Consider the following 17,917-nt stretch of genomic DNA (forward strand, 5'->3'; position numbering starts at 1 on the left):
TGAAAAATGTGGTAAAAGGACATACACATTTATTTTTATATGTTCCGTTCATAAATACAGTGAAACTTTTTTTTTATTATTGTTTTTTTTTTTTAAATAAAATTTATTAAGTTTTGTATAGAAAATTTATTAAATTTATGTATGTATATGTAATTTTAATTTTTCTATGTATACATATATAAAACTATTTTGAATTATGAAATTTTATATAGTCTCATTTATTTATTTTTTCAAAAAGGAAACTATTTATGTTCTGAGGCACAAAATCATACTGTATTTGAAATCTAAAATTAGAAATGTAATATAATAGAATTTTCATTGAGCCTTCTAAAAATCAAGTATTGCTGTCCATTTCATTAGATTTCGGCTGACTGCAACAAAAATAGAACGTTTTACTGCAGTAATTGACAAATAAATAATCTTAAACATAGTAAAATTTTTTCTATACATGATTTTGTTACTTACACCTTTTTTAATACTCATAAAGCACCAAAAACCCAATAAAAATAGAATATTTTAATAAAATTCTATACGACAATACAAAAATATACCAAAGTTTCATAAAATAGAAGTATTTTTTACTGGATAACGAAAATAAAATCATATTGTTTGCAAAATTAAAACCTGTTTTTGCAATTTTTCCTAACATTTTGAAAACTGGTCTATTGTCGATTACAGTACTTTATTTAAAATAGGTGAATGTAAAAAGCGATTCAGACAATTTTTGGTTTATTATCAAAGAATTTTTTCCACGGAAATTCGGTGTTAAATTTATGTACCCTTATGCTTTGAAATTTTCATTATGAACTATTCCTAATGCGTTAACTTTACAAAACTCTACTAAACTCTAACATCAGAAATATTTTATAATTTTCATTATAAATTGAATTTTATCAATCTATTATTGGAGTGTTCAATATAACATTACAGTACTGTTTATCAAAGAAAAGCAAAAAAACAAAAAGGAAATTGTTTCTGAAGAAAGAAAAAAAAAATTTACTATGTTTTTCTATGTTTTTATATAATTCTTTTATTTTGTTTTTTTTTTTTTTATTGTTTTCTTTGTTTTATTACTTTACAGCAGCTTCGTAAGGACTTTAAATGTTTTTAAATGGATTCTATAAAATACCAAAGTTTTTATGACTATTTAATTTTTTCTTTCGTACATTTTTTTTATCTTCTTTATTGTTATTATTATTGTGCTATGTTTTTTCTTATTTTCTCAACTCGAAAAAAAAAAAAATCGGGCATATATCTGTCTGCATACATCCGGTATTATATTATATAATTAAAAGTATAAAATGTAGTACATGTACTAATAAATATATGTATAATATAAGTATATGTGTGAACATATACATAATGTCCTCATACAATAAAACAATAATGTCACGTAACTGTTAAAATGATTATTAACATATAATTCAGAATATGTATGTATATATATATGAATATATATAAATAAATATATTTAAATTCCTAAATATTTTTTATATTGCACTTATATTTAAAAATTATACAGAGTAATGCATAAATGGCTAATAAAGTTATTCTAAATTGATTAGATAGAGTTGAGAAAAATAGATATGAGAGCCATAATATTTTAATTTGTATGAGGAATGGTTGTATTCGTAAAAAAATCAAAATTTATTAACTTAATTCTTATATTTGTGTATGTAAGTAGATTAAGATTCATATTAAACAAAGTTAATTATCTAAATTATCAAAATTTTTTTTGAGCAAAAAACAAGTTTACATGAAATGTTTCATTTTACAAAAAGCTAATTTTACAAACTCATATTTTCACTAGTCGAACTACTTATTTGAAATACCGTTATTTTAAAGTTAAAAATAAAATTTGTGAAACACCATGTACATGAATATTGAACAATATCATATTAGTACAAATCTTACGGAAAACAAAAATAAAAATTTTCGCCTTAGAAATAAATCATAAGATTTTAGGATAGTCACATATTTTATGTTAAACTTAAATGAAGCGAAATAGTATATCGGTCACACAGCCAAGATTGTCTTCCATACAGTGTTTAGTTTTTCAAATAAAACTTAAATATTGATCAGAGACTTACATACATATGTGTGGATAGTAAAATGAAATATTCACAATTTTTTTTTTCATTGATAAGGAATTTAAATGATCGACAAAGTACAAATGAAAATTTTGATAGGATCAATACTATTGCCTTCATACAAAGAAACTTTCAATAAATCTACTCTTATACCATATAAGTAGTGGATCGAAAATGTGCAAAATTTTTGTTCAGAAATAGTGTTAAATCGGAACCATTTCCGACCTACAGAGATTTTAAGAAAATTTGGCGAAATTTTAAGATACTTAAGTGTTTTTGCCTATAATTACCGTTCCGGTAGAAGTTTCAAACAAATAGTTTTTAAAAAAACTTTAAGAGGGCTTTAAATAAAGATCAGCAGGTTTGGTTTTAGATATTCTTTTGAAAATACTTAGGAAAGTGAGAAAAAGGGAGTAAAAGGAAAATACTTTAGGAAAGTTTCGGTTTTACTCAATTTTTTTTATTTTACTTTTTTTGTCCCGACATTTTCTCATAAATTTTTTTGAAACTTCCAAAATTCTCTTTGCGGAACCAGTTGCTTAAGCTTTAATTTAAGTCGTTAGGTGCTTAAAAATCTGTGAAAATCGTAAAATTGAAAATTTTAAATAATAATGATTAGGAGGTGCAATCAAAGGATTTTGTCAAAATATAAACATTTTCCAAGTTTCTTCATTTTGTTTTCTTTTAGTGTCTAAGTCTAAGTTATTTAGTTCATATCTTACAGTAATAAATTATTATTCTAATACATAATCTAATTTTAATACTTATTTGTCTGAAATAGATAAATAATTTGCTTGCTTTCGCCTATAAATTTTGACCGAGTTCGTTTTGGAAAACAGACTAATAAATATGTAGTTCACAAATCATAACTTCTTAAGTGGTTCGAATAGATGCGATTGAAATAAAATCAAAATATTACTTTTTAGCACTTTTCCAAAAAAAGAAAATTAGAAAAAATATTTCACTTATTTCACTTTGTCTGTCCATCAGTCCGTCAGGTTTGGGAAGCAAAAAAGAGCAAAAGCCTCTAACTTCTCCCAAGTTGTCGCCTCAGAATCCGCAAAAAGTTGCTTAAAACTGCAAACTTTCTTAAAAATTTCTGTAAAAGTAAAAACTAAAGGAAAATGCCATGTCATCAAAAAATATATTTGATTTTAACTCCCTTACTTAACCGTCGAATTCGATCAGTACGTTAATACTTCCCTCAACTATATTTTTTACTCATCCTATATGTATGCAAATATTTGATATATGTTAGTATATAAAGGAAAGTAATAATTATCCGTTCAAGTGGAAAGTGCTACTTTGCAACCCATTGATTTACTTCAACTTTAATTAATTTTTTTTTTATTTAGCATGTCATATAATAATACTACGATTTCATGTTGTATCGAAAACACATTAGACCATGCGATTTTTTTTAATTGAGCATTTTTTGTTTACACTCATTGTAATATATCACACTGCTAAGTTTAACATTCTTGTATTGTAAATTCATATTAAGTGATTGACCGCTTTATATGTGTGATTTTTAAATTTTTATTTCATTATTTATCAGAAATGTTTTCGAAAAAAAAAAATTATACCTATTTTTCTTATATTTCTTGAAATCAATAAGTTCACATAAAGTATTATTATAAATTAATATTAAAGAATTATAATTTTTTTTTTATAATCAATTATATATATTTATTAAAAATACGTTTTTGGAATAATCGATTGCACCTACAAATAATGCTAAAGAAAGAATTGAGAAAAATTAAACATTTTTAACCACGTTTCTTACATTCACCTACGCATCAAATGAAAATGCCATATAAAATATTTGTAATTCAACTCTCATTTAGTACTGTTCCACGCTTTTCTTGTTTTTCATATTCAATAAAAGTTTTCATATTACTATTTAGATGTAGTATTTTTTCTATATACTACTATATATTTAGCGCAATGTAATAATATGGTTGTAAACATTATAGGTTTACGCACCAAAATTGTAGCACAGATTAAGTTTTTTAATTTTGATTCACATCAAATTATTTGATAATAAAATTTTCTAGACGAAAAGTTTTAGTTTTCGAGAATTTGAAGTAAATTATCTAGATAATAATTAAAATAATAAATTTATAAATAAAATTTAATTAAAAAAATATGAAATCAATCGTCCTTATAATATTAAAAACGCTCACACAATATTAAAAAAATCGGAAATATTTTGTCAGATTTACAAAATCCCATCAATGTTCGCAAGTGATGTAATCTTTTTATTTAAATATTTTACTTAGAAATATTTTTTTAAAGTATTGAAGACCTACTGCGATAGCTGCTACAAATGACTGAAAATCATTTTATAAGTAGTATAAGACGTAAATAAAAATATACAATTCTTGTATATCATTTTCAATTTCGAGATTTTTATATTTTGTTGCAAATAGGGAAAATCTAGTAAATAACTACGATTTTATTATTAATTTTATATAAACAAATTATGGTACAAGATGTATCGAAAATAATTCAATAATTATTGTGAACTATTGAACGGTATACTAGGACTGTCATTTTCAAAAGATTGCAATTGAAAAAAAATGACCACTAATGGAAAGTCTTTTTTTTTAATAGTTTAGATTTATGCTTTAGAATTCCATGAGACAGTTCAATACCCTAAAAAAATTTATCAACTATGGAACCTTATCATTTGGATTCTAAAAATTTGGCCATTTCTGAAATCGATTTAAAAGAATTTCGAACAAAAAAATTTTTCAAAAATGTTGTAAGTTTTCAAAACAAAATTTGTAACACGCTTTGATATTTTTTATAATCTCATGGAACGCATCAGATTGGAACTGGTAATTGAATTGAATATAACAATTTCAAAATTTTTTCCGGGCATGCGTGAAAGAATAAATAAAATTGATTAAGAGAATAAATACATTTAAGAATGATTTTAGACAATACACAAGGACTATCGTTGGGATTTTTAAGTAAGCACATCTTGCTTACCATCTTGCTTAATCAACTACCAAATGAAATTTCTGATTGCAGCTTTAATACTTAACAAATTTATATATTTTTGTTTTCTAAATTGACTTCCATAATTGGAAAAAATTATGTTTATCTGGTTTTAACTACAGAAATATCGTAATAATTAAGACCAATAAATTTATTTATTAGGCTGATTAGGCTTAATTTTTAAGTTTCTGATATCATGTAGTTTTCAATTTTCACATCATAAATGTGATTTTTAAATAACTATACAAATACTATACATATAACATTGTTTTTAACTAATAGACATAGAATGTAAATCAATTAATAATTTCCAAATATTTCGTGAAATATCATCATCACTCTTATACATAAATGCTACTTATATTATGTACACATATGTATTTCGATTTTATATGGCTAATAAAAATATTATATTATTAATTCAAATTTAATCACTCATAAAATTACCTATCTTTTTTCAAGATCAATTTTAATATTTCATCATTCATTAAAAAAAAAAAAAAAATCCTTTTTTTTCATTATTATTATTCATCATGTAAATACGGCTACTTTACTCATAGAGCAAGTTATAATATAAAATAACGAATAAAATAGAATGAATCAACAACAACAACAAAAAAAAAATCTAAATTGTAATATGTATATGTATATAATATGTATTTTTATATATGTATATCTTGTCACAACACTAAAACTAAAGCATATATTGAAAATTAACAAATACTTAAAGCCAAACATACCTGTTGCAACGATGGCATATTGAAAAAGTTGACAATTTTCTTTCTAATTTACTCCAAAGCAAAAAAAAATTTAACGGTTACTTATATATTTATGTATTATACATATACCAATACGTATTGAAATGTGTGAAATTTTTTTTTTAATATTTTATATATGTACGAGATTTTCTGTTATTATCCTTTTTGCAGAATCTACTATTATTGATAATACTGTAAAATTGGCTCTCTTTTTTTTTATAGCTGCTCTTTTTTTATTATTATTCTCCACTCTTTTCGCTCCTTAAACATTTATTTTTTCATATAAAAAAGAAAAACATAAAAGTACAATCGTTTCGTTCGTTTCGGTGTACACAAATGCTGCACTATGCTGCTTGTATCTCGTGTTGCTTCAAATATAGTAGAGTCCTTGTAGAATCACAAATGGTACGAATATGAAAAGAAAAACATAATAATAAAAAAAAGGAGAAAAATCAAATAAATTTTATTATTATTTTTGTTTTTTGTTTTTGTTTATTTTTATTATTTTGTTGTGCAATTCGCTGTTCTCTCTATTGTAGTTTCCTATTCAGATAAATGATACTTTTTAGTACAAAAACAAATATATAAAAAAAATATACTTTTTATATTTTTTACATAAGTATGTACATAGTTTTTTTTTTTGGAAAAAACTACGAAGGGTGTGTGCACTTGTGCAGTTATTTTTATTAAAGCGGAAAATTTTTCTACTTCTGTCAAATTTTGTTGTATTTTTACTTATATTTTTCTTTATTGTATATGTAGTTCGCAGTGTTGTAATGTAAATCGGTACGCAAAAACATAAAAATACAGAACGAATTGATTTTAAAAGAGTAAAAATACAAGATAAAGAATAGGAGACTATTCTCAGAAAAATAAAATTTAATAAATTGGGTTTCTAACAGGTACTAACAGGTTAAGAAGAAAGTTTCCTGTATATTATTTAGAGACATGTACATTCTTCCCTGATTATAAAACTTCTGTTGTTTCTTTATAGAACTCACTTAAATAATATGAATTTTTATTGTCATACAGCTCTCTCTGATATCAACGGCACAAATATAACACAAAAGAATATTGAATAAAGAATGTTCGAAAATTACATAACTTTTAATTACTAAATTCTTCTCCACGCAACAAAACATTGTCTAAGAAAACTATATCTGGTAAGGATCTTTGGCATCTTATTTTGTTAAGAATTCGAATAAAAATAACTTCTAAATGCAAATTTTGTTGGTTTCTCAGTATCCTTAAGAACTAAACCCTCAAAAAATCTCCTATTAAATTAAATAATGTTTGTATTTATATAAGGTATTTGATTTGCATATTACGTATAAAATATAAATAAAAATAATGAATGCAAACATTTTAAACAAAAAAAAAAATATCGAGAAATATTAAAAGAACTCAACTCGTTTCGAAAAAGTTGAGTGGAAGAAAATTACATTCATATACAAATAAGATTATTAAATAAGTAAAGGTTTTTAATTTTTAATTCTTTTTTCCCGCATTATTTAGAATTTGTTTTAATTAAATAATTTTTAAAGAAAAAATTGGACAGTAACTTTTATAAGTGATGAAATTGAATTGTGTGTAGCGTAAAAAAATTTTTTTCTCATACTTAATGTTAATTCTAATTTTGTATAAATTATAATATTTAAATTTTTTATTTAATTCAAAAAGAGTTGAATAGTTTCAACATAAGAAAAAATTTTCTACCTACTTTTTAAATTACTTTTAATAGACATTGAAATTTATTGTCAATATTAGTGAGCCGAAGATAACTGTTCCCCAATTTCTCAAAACCAAAGTACTTATTGACAAAATTGTAAAAAATTTTACCAAACAACCAATTTAATTTTTCATTTTTTACTCAAACAAACCGATTTCTCATAATGTTGGGATAATTATTTATTTTCATTTCAATTAAATTGTCATTTCAAACGATTAAATAATCAAATAAAAATTCTGATCATGACTTCACTAAAATGGAATCTGTACTTTAAATCTAATTTAAATTTTAAAAACTTATTATAGTTAAATTTAAAAAAATCTCAAGCAATTTTGAATTTCTTATCATATTTAAATATTATTCGATTAAAATTATTTTTTAATGAAAACATAGCTCCTATCTAACAAAAATTCAAAATCAATATTAATAAAATTTCGAAATTTCAGTTTCCATATACCTATGGGAACAGTACCCACAATTTTATTCGCGACGGAAAAACCTAATAAAAATAATGGAAATTCTAACATCAATTTGTTATCAAAGAAATTTAAGCCCATCTATCTACAACACTAACTACCTTTTTTTGTAAAAAAATTAATTCGGCATCAACACTTTAATTATTAAAAATTATGTGGCATTTTGAAAATTTATATTACTTTCCATGTCTGAAAAAAAGCAAATGAAATGACTTTGTTCAACTAAGAATTTTGAAAATAACATTCGAACATAACACTTTAAATGATGATTTTTACTCTGAATACGCAGAGTAATGACAATATACTTCCTTCCCAAATTTTTAAAGATTCCGACAATTTCAAAAAGAAGCACCTTAACCGTAAATAATAACCAGAGTCACGCTAAAACAGTTTTTTTTTGTTTAAATAGTTTTCTAGCTTCATATTTACAAGTATGAAATACTTAGAATCAAGCAATTCGATTTTGAACAAATTTACCCGACGGATACCTATGTAAAAACTAATTGTAAAACAACTGAAAAAATTTAATTTAGTATAAAAAATTTTGCAAATCCAAGCTTTGTCAATTTTAGAAATTGAATTTTTACTTTTTAAATCTGTTAGAACGAAAAATTTTTGAAATCAAATTTTGTTATGTTTACTTTTTAAGAGAATTACTGAAAAATAAATGTAATGGGAATATCTAAGCAAATTAGATTTTAATATACCCAGTTCGACTTTTATCAAGTTAGATCATTTATGATCATCTAAAAATCAAATTTTATCTTTCGTATGTAATACAAAATGCTAAATCTAACGAATTTACAATATCTAATTTAAAAAAAAACTGAAAATAATAGAATAGATATTGAACGGCCTTATTTATCATACTATTTAAATTTTCTTGAGTAAATTGTCTTTTATTAAACAGAATTTAAGTACCTACTTATATGTAAATACTTTTATACTAACGAGAATATAACATTTTAATAAAATTATGTTTCATGTACCTAGGAATACACGAACATTACCGTAATTATTTTTATTATTAGAATATAATAATAATACATACTAAAATTGTAATATATTTGCAAGTTTTAAAATTGGAAAAAAATATAAAGAATCTTCACGGTACAGAAAATATGTATCAAAAAAAATACATACAATTGCATACATTTAGGAGACCACTTTTATTTTTTAAATTTTCTTTTTCAAAAGCTTAACCGAAATGGGTTTTCCGTTCAACTATGAATTAAATGAATTACATAGGTAATTATGGTCAATTTTATATTATTTTATCTACTAAAATTCTTAATTCTTATTAAATTTCTCCTTAGATAATAAATATTAAAATATTTTAATTGGATCTAATAAGTATCTTGTGACAAAATAATCAAAAATACCATTTAATAACTAAATTTGCAGACATAAATTAAAATATTGTAACTTGTAGAAAAATTATTAATAGAAAGCTAAGCATAAGTAAGCAACAGCAGTTAAAATCTCAATGTAGAGTTAGTAATTGAATGTAAACAATTAGACAGTATGTACACTTTTGCTAGCATGAACGTGAATTGATATCTCGGCCGTTGGAACAAACAGATTCTTAATAAATGTTAGTTCGAAGACTAAATTGATCCTTTAACATTCAAAAACTTGGTCCATTGTGATTTCTTTTCCATTTTCATAATTTAAGGGTAAATTTTTCATTCAAATATACGTAAATCATATTTAACTATGAAAATAACCTCTTATCGTATGTATTTACAAGTTTTAAAGCCACATAATATTTCGATCTTAAAGAAGCACTTAAAAGACAAATTAGATGAAAAGTTACCTAAAATTAAAAAATGGAATGAACCTTTCTAGTATAAGAAATTTTAATAAAAAAAAGAATTGTATATTTTATTAAGTTTCCTATTAAACTAATATCTTACCTAAACCTATATAATCAACAATTCAATTTCTGCTATTTTGCGAACCATTTGAAAAACAAATACGAATTCTTCACTGTTCTTTTACTACAGGTTACTCTATATTCTTCAGAGAAACCACGTTGCCAATCAGATTTGTTCTCACACACAATCGTTTCATAAAAAGGGTATCTGTCGTGTGTGTAACATTTAAGGGAGTTTTTTTTTTTCTTTTTGTTTCCTTTTTCCCGACATAGAAAATTTATCAGCCGGTTTTTTTTTTCTCTTCAATATAATTATATTTAATATTTCAAAATTATGAATATAGGTACTTACTTTTACTATAGTTGAAATAATAATTTCTTATATTTTTAATATTTAGATCAATCAAAACATTTTCAAGTTTATTATTTTCTTTAATTAACTGTTCTCTCAAAATTATTGTTTTTTCTTTTGTGGCAATTAACGTTTTAGTAAAAATTTGCTATTTCCAAGAAAAAAAAACTTGTCCTTCCGTTAGATAAGGAATTTTGACAAATGTTACCACTAAAAAAAATTACAAACTTGTATTATCCACGTTTTCCCTTTTAACAATTTGTAATTCAAAAAATTTTATTCAATTTTCACACATTTTATTTCGGTTTTTTTCATAAGAAAATTCAGAGTTGATTGTTGAAATTTTCTTCTTGGATAAAGTCATCTCATGTGATTCATCCTTTTTCAAATTTTTTTTTTTTTTGTGAAAAATTAAACGATTTTCAAATTTCGTTTAAAATAATAAGCCTTCACAAAAAAAATTCTTCCCGCTCGTGTTATTTTTATTTTAAATAGATGTTAATGATTTTTCATTTTGCTTATGTTTCAATAAACCACAATATAACTATTAGAGTTTAGAATAAAAATATATATTCTGCATGTACATATAAAAAAAAAAATTAAAATGTAACAAAATTCTGATTTTTTTTTTTCCACAAATTTAACAAACTTTTTTAAACGACCATACGATAATAACTAAGCATTCGAGAGAAAAGAAAAACCCATTGGCCATGAAAATATGAAACCGGCATAATTTGTAGCTTTGCAGCGAATGCATCATTTAAAAGCTGCAGCGGCATGAAATGTAGAATAGCACTCATATGATTTTGAATTTGAAAAATAAAAAATGATGGAGTCGATGTGAAATATGAATTCATTATTGTAATTTGTATGAAAGGTTTTTAGTTAGAGACTGTAAGCATAGTTGATGTTCGTGTTATACAGAATTTTTGGCAGAAATTTGTATGAACCACATTTACATCATTCAGGTAAGCGTTTTTTCAATACACTTCATTATTTATATAAACATGTATTTTATACAATCCTATTTTAAATATATATATTTCGTATAAATGTAAATTAAATGAAACATAAAAAATAAAAAATATGGCGTTAATAAATCTTTCAAAAAATTTATAATGAAAACGAAAATAAGATGTTCAAAAAATTTTTTGTACAAATTTTGCATCCATTTAGACATTTTTGATGAAAAATCAATTTTAGTGAATTGGTTGAAAAAATTATGAGTTTATAAAAATAAAATATCCGATTCTATAAAAATAAAAAACTGAAAAAGTTTAAAAACAATTCTATCGTTAGCTATTGTTTTTGAAAAATTTTGCTACAAAACTTGTTTATTGTGCGTTTATTGTTAATTGCATCAAGCATTCGTTCAAACCATTTCGAAGAATTCAGGTTTATTAGCGAAAATCAAACCAACAGAGAATTGTCATTACCTTAATATTAATTTGCAGTCAGTTTTTTGAAGTTGAATGTAGTTCTTTAATACAAGCGTAATTTCTTTAAAGAGTAGTTGATGGAGCATGTACTTTTTGTTGGAAATTTCATACTTTGCGTTGAAGTTAAAAGAGTCACATGACCCCATGATATCAGGTTAAAGTTTAATAAATAATTAACTTCTTTTAATGTAATATTTATTAAATAATAAGTGACTTATTTTTGACAACATATAATATAATATATTAAAATTAATATCTGTCAAAAAATTAAATGATAACTGTTGGTAAACAAAACAACATATACACTTGTAAAAGCTTTTTCTTCTTTACTAATTCAACTGAGTAAAAATTTTACACGGACTCTTGAAGGGACTTATAAAAATCGTAATATAGTCTTAAATTAATCAAAGCTACAAAAATAAAAACATAATTTCAATTAATTTAATTTTTTTGACGTTTTTTTTCGACGCGCCGGTGATGCGGAAATTCGAATTATATCACGTCCATTCAGGTTCAGTAATACAAAAAGTTAAAAACTGTAGGCATACATTTTCGAACTATAAAAGTTTTTTGATTATTGCGCGTTCCACCTAAGCAGTTTTATATGCATTTTTTTGACAAGGAAGTTTGAAACATAAAAAAAAATATTAATACACGGGAATATTTCGATTGGCCAGTTTATTGTCGTTTCAACTGGTAAGAAAATTTTGCTACCGGTAATTTAAGAAACTAGTTTTACATGTTGAATAATATCGGTTTAGCATTTCAAAAAATAAAATGACATTTTTTTAATTTTACACAAAACTGCCAATAACTTGCCTATGGAAACGCTCAGTAACTTACAGAAATTTTTGCGCTCTATTCGCTTATACCGTTATTAAATATTCTTTTACTCTTAAGAAAAACTGCTTACTTTTTTATATTCAAGTGTTTTTTGAAATTAAATTTGGGAATTAAATATTCTCCAAAAAAAAATTTTTATTATATTTTTATAATTCTCAAAGACATATTTTTGAAGACGCTACCAGGTAATATTTTTTTGTTTTACAAGAATTACATGAATGTGATTCAACATTTTTTTAATAATAGTCATTTTGTGCATACTTTTATATTGAAATTTTTTTCGCTGTTCTATTTTCATTTATCATTTTTCGTTGAAATGTGGATAACTAGATTTATATAAGAGCCCTAGACAAACATTTTAAAAATTTTGCACCGCCTAGGTGTAAGCTTTAATTTTCGTAATGGTTTTAACTTTAATTAAAGTTTAATTAACCATTGCAATGAAATATAGGTCTAAAAATTAGCAGTCAATTTTGATAAAGGAAAGCTTCATTTTAGAAACTAAGACATCACACTTGACCAATAACATATAATATAAATAACTACAATAATAAACTACAATTAAAATAACTACAAACGTAATTTATAGTAAAACAAACTCGTGAGTACTTAAATTTATAAACAAATTTTCGTTATTTATATTTTATTGGCAATATTCATTTTAATACATGCTTATGTATCCATGCTTATGTCTAAAGCCTCAGCTGGTGAGCTTTCAACATCATCATATTTTAATTTCATACAATTTAATTTTAGTGGGGTCCCTGGAGTAGAAATATCACTTTCTTCACAATTCGTTTTCTCTAAATCTTTATCGCAAATGCTATCTATAATGCATTCTTGTTCCATAAGATCTTCAATGCAAGTTTTTAATATAGTTGATGTCACAACACAGTCACGAAATATTGAAAGGCTTTTATGAAAGTATTCGATTGCTTCTTCTAAATTTCCCATTAAAGCATGAATAAAACCAATGGCTGTATATGTTTCAGAGCTCGATGGTTTAAGAAGTAGAGCCTAAAATAATATTTTACACAGTACATAATAATTTTTTTACCTAGAAAAAATATTTTTAGCTTTTTTAGCTTTTGTGTTTATACTCACAAGTTGATGATACTCTAAAGCCTCCTTGTATTTTTTATTTTTTCTGCAACAATGCCCTAAATTATTAAATAAAGGCTCCCAACGTGGGGAAATCTCTTCCCTACTTTGTTTTGCTCTATTTGTTATGATTTCAGCTGTGGTTCTAAATACTTCTTCAGCGCTTTCATAACTGAAAATATAATCGTAATCAGGTATGACATTAATTTTTTTAATTTATTTGCTAACTAACTATTCATATTCATATTTTATTACACCCAATTCGTGCAAAACAAATACATCCAATGGTGCTATGGACATTGCTTGGTAGAAAAATTTTTCTGCGAGCTCCAAATTTTTTGTTAAACCACATTCAACACCAATATACAACAGAGGTAAATGGCATCCCCTCATCAACTGTGTCGCCTTAAAATACGCAGCCATTGCTTGATCGTGCTCATTTTCTTTAGCAAAGGAATGGCCATATGCAAGCCAAGCAGGTCCGTAAAGTCGGTCCAATGAAGTTGCTTTTGATAAATACCTCCTTGCAGGATCACTTTTTCCAATTAAATCATAATAGCATCCAACAGCGTACCATGATATAGCTTTTTCAGGGTAACGATCAACAAGTTTGTGTGCTATGTAAAATAATTCTAAAAGCAAAATGAATTTGAATAATGGGTCGGTAAATGCTTAAAATATCGTACTATTAGAATCTCCCAATTCTACAAGACACCCAATAAGAACTGTTAAACCATCATTATGATATGGATCCTCTTTTAATAACCTTAATATTTAGTAGTTAGTAAAATTTCTTTTAAAAATATTGAAACTACTTGGGCTTACCCGTTTAACAATTCTTGGCATTGTCTGTATTTGCAATCATAGAACAACCTTTCGGCTTGTGTTGCCATCATATCTGTACTTTTTTTTATTTTATTCATACAAAGTGAAAGTGATATAGCAGATGGATTTTCTGAGGTAATGTTGTTTTTTTGATAGGTGGAAGAATCCAAGTTGGTACGATTATTGTCGTTTAATATTGACACTCTAGATAGAGACGAATGCAGTGAATGTGGCGGTTTATTAATATCCTCAAGAACTCTAAAATAAAACTCTTTATTGAATCTTTTTAATGAAATATTGTATTTGTACTTATTAGCTGGAGATAAGAACGATAAATGTAAAGGGGAGGACACTTTTGATATATTTGGATTTATTCTGGTAGTATGCTCCTTAGCTTTATCAGTTAAAGTTTTGATTGATTTAAGAATATTGAAATTCCCAGTATTAGGCGTTTGTTCTGCGTTAGTTTGCTAAATAATTTTGTTATTTAAATTAAATTGTATAAAAATTTATAAGAATACATACAGCTCCAATAGGATCATAATATTTTTTTAATTTGCATTCATACATTTTTCTAATCAGTTTTGTATCAGATTCTGAGCATTGTAAATTAAATGGAATATGCTGAACAAGTTCTTTTTCTACGAAGATATTCATTTATTGTTATCTATGTTGTTATAGTGTTAAAAATAAATTTACCTTCCCATGCCATAAGCATTTCGTGTTGGACTAACGAGTCTAACGCTTCCGTGCAATAAATCGATTTTTGAAGAGCTTGTACATAATAATCCATTGCTAAGGATCTATTGTCCATAGCCTCAAAAATTTTGCCTTTAAGAAAACAAATCGAAGCTAATAAACACTAAAATATTAAGGACTGTTTATATCTACATATATTTGTAAATTAATTGTTTATACATTTTTGTTATCATCCATTGCAAATTCCGAATGGGACTGATTATTTAATAACATTAATTCATCCATATCGATATTGTTGATAATCGCTAGAGCTTCTGTATATTCTTTTGCTTCAAAAAGACTTTCAATAATCAAATAATAGCAATTTAGATTTGTTTTTTCTAAACCATGATTTTTAATTATATGAGCGGAACGGTGGTATTCTTTTGAAAGGAAGAGACATTGTGCTTGCCAGTATAAATCACTTGCATCATATTGACTAATTACAGCAACTTTTTCTGCCCAAAATAGTGCCGTTTGATATCGCCTCTGCAAAATAAACAATTTTTTTTTAACATTGTTAAATTAGAATACACATTAGAGTAATTACCATATCGATGAAATGTCTTACTAATTTCCTGTATTTATCTAGATCAATGTAATCATCGCCATCAATCGAATTATTCCTCATTTCACTATCGCCAGTCATTTTTTAGTAAAGTATTGTGTATATTTTTGTACTTTCACAAATTTATTTAAATTTTTTAACTTAAATTATCAAAATTATTTTTTAATTAATTGCAAATTACTTTTTTAATAAAATAAGAAAATTTGTTTTTATTTTCGGCACTATTATAGTAATCAAAACAAAAATGACATTACAGAATTTGACATTTATTAACAATTTTGTAGTTGTGCAGTCATGCAGTTGTGCTCTTTCTCAGTCGCTATAAACAGCTGTTTGCCGGCATAATTTTAAGGTTATGCTCACCATTTACAATAGTTTTTAACACGGAATATAAATTAATATAATTAAATTTTTTGGTATGTTGATATTCAAAAAGTAAAACAAGTTTTAATTATTCATCTACAATGTCAATTCATATGAGTTTAATTTAGAAAACTTTATGTGTAGAACTTTTGTTGTTAAATAAAAAAACTTCATAATGCAAATTTATTTCAATTCCATAGTTTCATATGGTTCACAAAATCGAAATGAACATTATTAGTGTTGAAGTTTCTGGTAGATGTCAGGCAAATTTATAAATTAAAGAAAAAGACACATTGTTATTTCTAAGTAGTTGCGTTCCATTTAAAAAAAGGTATATACTAGTTGATAGAAATTAACGGATCTTTTTTTTAATTTGAAAGTGATATAAATTTCGATCGGCAAAAACACTTCTAATAAGATGCAAATATTTTTGGAAGCGAAATCGGAGTTCCTTGCACCAGAATTATCAATTTAAGTTCACATCAGTATTTTCCTTGTGTGATAAAAAGTTTTCGAAGATTAAGGCGCAAAACGAAGTGTTATGAACACAGTTTACTTCGCCGTGTAATACGCCATTGGGGGTGGATTCTCTAATGTGTAGGTTAACAATAATATTTTCTTTTATTTTTAAATTAATTCTACTTATAATATAAATAAAAAAATGTAATTATTTTAATTTTATAAACTTTGCGTTAAATTTCAAAAGTACATTAATCCAATTTTTGGTGTCAATTAAAATAAGTAATAAAAATTTATTTTTAGGAAATCGATTACAAATTTTTACTTTGAAAGACTATGGCTATTCATGTTAAAAATTCACAGGAACTCAAAGAAACACTAGATAAAACAACAAATAAATTAGTAGTGTTGGATTTTTTTGCTAATTGGTGTGGACCTTGTAAAACTCTTGCCCCAAAAATTGAAGAATATGCCAAACAATTTGAATCGAATGTAAGTATGTGTGCATGATATATGAACATTTATATTCAAAATCTAGAAAGTGTTGTCTAAAATGAGAAATAATTTCAAGTATGTAGTTTAATGATCAAGTATGTATATTAACTATGTACATACTTTTATGGCAATGCAAATGTAATCTCGCTCAAAGAATCAGAGCTGCGTTCCCTAAAATTAATATTCTGAAAAGTTCGATAGGATTTGTTTTTCGGTCTAATTTTGTCGTTTTTTTACCGTTGTTCTTTTTAGCCAATACTAAATGATATAAGAATTATTAAGTACGATAATGTTGTATTGAATAGTATAACAATGTTATATTAAAATATATGTATGTAATATTTGAGTATATGAATGTTATTATATACAGCCTTTTTTTAATATTTTAGATTTTAATAATAAAAATTGATGTTGATGATTTGGAGGAGATTGCAATGGAATATGAAATTTCAAGTATGCCAACTTTAATATTCATTAAATCTGGTGAAGAATTAGAAAGGTTTTCTGGGTCAAGTACCGATACATTAGAAAAATTAATTAACCAGCATGTAGAGACTCAAAACAAAGCCGTTGAGCAGACATAATATAATTTAAAAACACTCATTCTTTAATCAGCTATTGGATCTTTACTAGTATTTAACTTTTTATGCATCTAATATTGATTAAATAAACTTTGCATATAAAATCTAAATTCGAACCGTTTGCAAAAAATTACTGTAGCTATAAAGCTCCTATAGTTTAAAATATATAAATTTGCAAGGTTAAATATAATTTTTCTGCTTCTCAAAATATTTTAAGA

The 17,917-nt window shown here is 24.9% G+C and overlaps 3 protein-coding genes across 5 annotated transcripts in view; 1 reads left to right on the top strand and 2 right to left on the bottom strand.

Annotated features, from left to right (window-relative positions):
• The window catches only part of LOC129614271 (cytoplasmic polyadenylation element-binding protein), an 84,592-nt gene extending 73,668 nt beyond the window's left edge, over window positions 1-10,924 (bottom strand). For 2 of the 3 annotated variants that reach the window (XM_055528800.1, XM_055528798.1), the window contains exons 1-2: window positions 10,288-10,924; window positions 5,837-6,241 (exon numbers count right to left, since the gene is read on the bottom strand). In XM_055528800.1, the coding sequence (XP_055384775.1) occupies window positions 5,837-5,854 (18 nt within the window). In that variant the 5' untranslated portion in view covers window positions 5,855-6,241; window positions 10,288-10,924. The remainder of the gene's footprint in view (window positions 1-5,836; window positions 6,242-10,287) is intronic. The other variant, XM_055528799.1, reaches the window with a different exon arrangement.
• Window positions 10,925-13,197: 2,273 nt separating this feature from the next.
• Window positions 13,198-16,022, bottom strand: LOC129614351 (cell division cycle protein 16 homolog). The gene is made up of 10 exons (XM_055528924.1): window positions 15,784-16,022; window positions 15,414-15,722; window positions 15,195-15,357; window positions 15,021-15,136; window positions 14,805-14,965; window positions 14,496-14,753; window positions 14,357-14,436; window positions 13,903-14,302; window positions 13,674-13,842; window positions 13,198-13,586 (listed from the first exon to the last, which is right to left on the bottom strand). Exons 1-10 carry the CDS (start codon window positions 15,880-15,882, stop codon window positions 13,242-13,244), a joined length of 2,100 nt encoding a protein of 699 aa, XP_055384899.1. The 5' UTR covers window positions 15,883-16,022; the 3' UTR covers window positions 13,198-13,241.
• A 937-nt stretch (window positions 16,023-16,959) lies between these two features.
• LOC129614413 (thioredoxin-2-like) lies at window positions 16,960-17,702 on the top strand. The gene is made up of 2 exons (XM_055529002.1): window positions 16,960-17,115; window positions 17,508-17,702. Exons 1-2 carry the CDS (start codon window positions 16,960-16,962, stop codon window positions 17,700-17,702), a joined length of 351 nt encoding a protein of 116 aa, XP_055384977.1.
• Window positions 17,703-17,917: the final 215 nt, after the last annotated feature.

This window comes from Condylostylus longicornis, unplaced genomic scaffold (genome assembly GCF_029603195.1).
Source record: "Condylostylus longicornis isolate FDR11 unplaced genomic scaffold, ASM2960319v2 ptg000107l, whole genome shotgun sequence".
In the NCBI taxonomy this organism is placed as follows: Eukaryota; Metazoa; Arthropoda; class Insecta; order Diptera; family Dolichopodidae; genus Condylostylus; species Condylostylus longicornis.

Coding starts and splice junctions, on each gene's coding strand:
- LOC129614351 (XM_055528924.1), bottom strand. CDS start 15,882: ATGACTGGCGATAGTGAAATGAGGAATAATTCGATTGATGGCGATGAT. Junction 15,723..15,783: donor TAAGACATTTCATCGATATG/GTAATTACTCTA, acceptor TTTATTTTGCAG/AGGCGATATCAAACGGCACT. Junction 13,843..13,902: donor ATAAAATATGAATATGAATA/GTTAGTTAGCAA, acceptor TTATATTTTCAG/TTATGAAAGCGCTGAAGAAG.
- LOC129614413 (XM_055529002.1), top strand. CDS start 16,960: ATGGCTATTCATGTTAAAAATTCACAGGAACTCAAAGAAACACTAGAT. Junction 17,116..17,507: donor CCAAACAATTTGAATCGAAT/GTAAGTATGTGT, acceptor TTAATATTTTAG/ATTTTAATAATAAAAATTGA.